Source organism: Lycium ferocissimum, unplaced genomic scaffold (genome assembly GCF_029784015.1).
Source record: "Lycium ferocissimum isolate CSIRO_LF1 unplaced genomic scaffold, AGI_CSIRO_Lferr_CH_V1 ctg5503, whole genome shotgun sequence".
Lineage (NCBI taxonomy): Eukaryota > Viridiplantae > Streptophyta > Magnoliopsida > Solanales > Solanaceae > Lycium > Lycium ferocissimum.
Window position 1 is genome coordinate 38295 of NW_026726006.1, and position 2738 is coordinate 41032.

At 42.6% G+C, this 2738-nt stretch overlaps 1 protein-coding gene across 1 annotated transcript; it reads left to right on the forward strand.

Moving 5' to 3' along the window:
• Window positions 1-766: 766 nt before the first annotated feature.
• On the forward strand, window positions 767-2168 carry LOC132044929 (uncharacterized). Its single transcript, XM_059435470.1, has 2 exons — window positions 767-1810; window positions 2145-2168. The coding sequence occupies exons 1-2, from the start codon at window positions 767-769 to the stop codon at window positions 2166-2168; spliced, it is 1068 nt and encodes a 355-aa protein (XP_059291453.1).
• The last annotated feature ends 570 nt before the right edge of the window (window positions 2169-2738 follow it).

Sequence of the window (2738 nt, forward strand, 5' to 3'; positions counted from 1 at the left end):
AAGGCTAGAAGAATTATTGGGCTTCCTTCCACACCTACTTGGGATGAATTGAAGGACGCCATGCGGCGTAAGTATGTCACCGAACGCTACAAGCAAGAACAACTCAAGAAGGTGTATACTTTAAGGCAAAGCAAAAAGAGTGTGGAAGAATACTATGATGAGTTCCAAATTGTCAAGATAAGAATCGACTTTGATGAGGATGAGCTAAATGCTATGACTCGGTTCCGAGCAGGGTTAAATGGTGAGATCGTCTCACAAATGAGACTCCACAACTATGGGAGCATTGAAGAGACTCTTCAAGCGGCTATTGAAATAGAGGAGGGTCTCAAGGAAGACAAAATCAATAAGTCAAGGGGCTATATGAGTTCATGGAATAATAACAAAGAACGAGGAGCTTCCTCCTCCAATTGGCAAAAGAATAAGGGTCCCCCACAAGAAGCCAAGAAACCCTTTGTGAAGAATACTCAAGTTGAGAAGCAAGTTGACAAACAACCTCCAAAGTTTGCTCCAAAAGAAGGAGGTACGAAAACTCCTATTCAATGCTTTAAATGTCATGGCTTCGGTCATAGAGCAAGTGAATGCCCCAATCGTAGAGCGTTTATTTTGAGAGACACTTATAGTGAGGATGAGGAAGAATGTGAGAAAGGAGATGACGAGGGCGATCATGAGAATGAGCAACATGATAGTGAAAAGGGATGGTGTTGAGGGTGATGATGAGCCTATTGTACCTCTCTATGTGGTGCGAAGGACCATGATAAGCAAGGCAATGGATGACCTAAGTCAACGGGAAAATCTCTTCCATTCCAAGTGCATCATTAACCAAAACACTAGCATCATGATCATTGATAGTGGGAGTTGTGCCAATGTTGCTAGTACCACCCTTGTTGATTTCTTGAAACTTCCCACCACCCGCCATGAAAACCCTTACAAACTTCAATGGCTCAATGAATGTGGTGAATTAAAGGTGATTCGGCAAGCTATCATCAAATTCACGATTGGGAAGTATCACGATGAGGTGTTATGTGATGTTGTTCCCATGCAAGCGTGTCATCTTCTACTTGGCCGACCATGGCAATATGATAGGTCCGTCAACCATAATGGGAGAACTAACCAATACACCCTTGTCCACAATGGTGTCAAACATGTCTTGAATCCCATGACCCCCTCCCAAGTGGGTGAGATCTATAATAAAATGAGGGAGTTGAAGGAGAAGGGTCATAGTGCATTGCAAAAGAAGAATGTGGGGAAAGAGGGAGTAGAGGAGAGTAGTTCTCAAGAATTGAGTGGAAAGAAAGGAGAGCTTAGAGGAAAAACCAAGGTGTCTCTTTTGGCGAGTTGTGGGGAAATTAAGGAGGAATTGGGGGAGCGTCAACCGGTGATTCTCCTCATGCATAGGGACTATGCATTGCACACTAATGAGCTAACCCCTTCTTTTCCTAGTTCTATTTCTTCTCTTTTGCAGGAATTTGATGATGTGTTCCCAATGGAACTCCCAAAAGGGTTACCACCCTTGAGGGGAATTGAACACCAAATTGACTTTGTTCCGGGTTTTCAGTTGCCCAACAAACCGGCTTATAGAGCCAACCCGGATGACACTAAGGAGCTTCAAAGGCAAATAGATGAAATCCTTGAAAAGGGAGTTGTGCAAGAAAGTATGAGCCCATCTGCCGTGCCCGTGATTTTGGTGCCAAAAAAAGATGGATCATGGCGCATATGTGTTGATTGTCGTGCCATCAACAAGATAACGGTAAAGTATCGCCATCCCATACCTCGTCTTGATGACATGCTTGATGAGTTGAATGGTTCATGCGTATTCTCTAAGATAGATCTTAGGAGCGGGTATCATCAAATCCGGATGAATCCCGGAGATCAGTGGAAAACCGCATTCAAGACCAAGTTTGGTCTATATGAATGGTTGGTGATGCCTTTTGGCCTCACTAACGCTCCTAGTGCTTTCATGCGTTTGATGAATCATGTGATGAAACCTTTTATTGGTAAATTCGTGGTTGTTTACTTTGATGATATTTTGGTGTATAGTAAAACCATGGATAAGCATGTTATTCATTTGAAATATGTGTTTGAAGTGCTTAGACGATAATAACTTTATGCCAATGTTGATAAATGTTCCTTTTGTGTGGATGAAGTTGTTTTCTTGGGATTTGTTGTAAGCTCAAGGGGGGTTGAGGTTGATGAATCCAAAATAGAAGCCATAAGAAATTGGCCCACTCCAAAATCCATTGGAGATGTACGAAGCTTTCATGACTTGGCTAGTTTCTATAGGCGTTTTGTTAAAGGATTTAGTACCATAGTCGCTCCTTTGACCGAGGTAATCCGAAAGGACAAACCTTTTTCTTGGGGTACGGAGCAAGCTAATGCCTTTGAAACTTTAAAACAAATGCTTAGCTCCGCACACTTTTGGAAAGAATTGTGGGGTAGGCTTGGAACGAAGTTGTTGTTTTCCACCTCTTGCCACCCACAAACCGATGGCCAAATCGAAGTTGTCAATAGGACTTTAGGTTCTATGCTTCGGGCCATGGTAAAAAGGAAGCTCACTCTTGGGAAGACCAATTGCCTTTAGTAGAATTTTCATATAATAGGGTTATTCATAACACTATTGGCACGTCACCCTTTGAGGTGTTGTATGGTTTTAACCCCCTAAGCCCTTTGATCTAACGCCGCCTTTGTCTCAAGATATGGTATTGAGTTTAGATGGTAACAAGAGAGCCGAAGCTATGAAG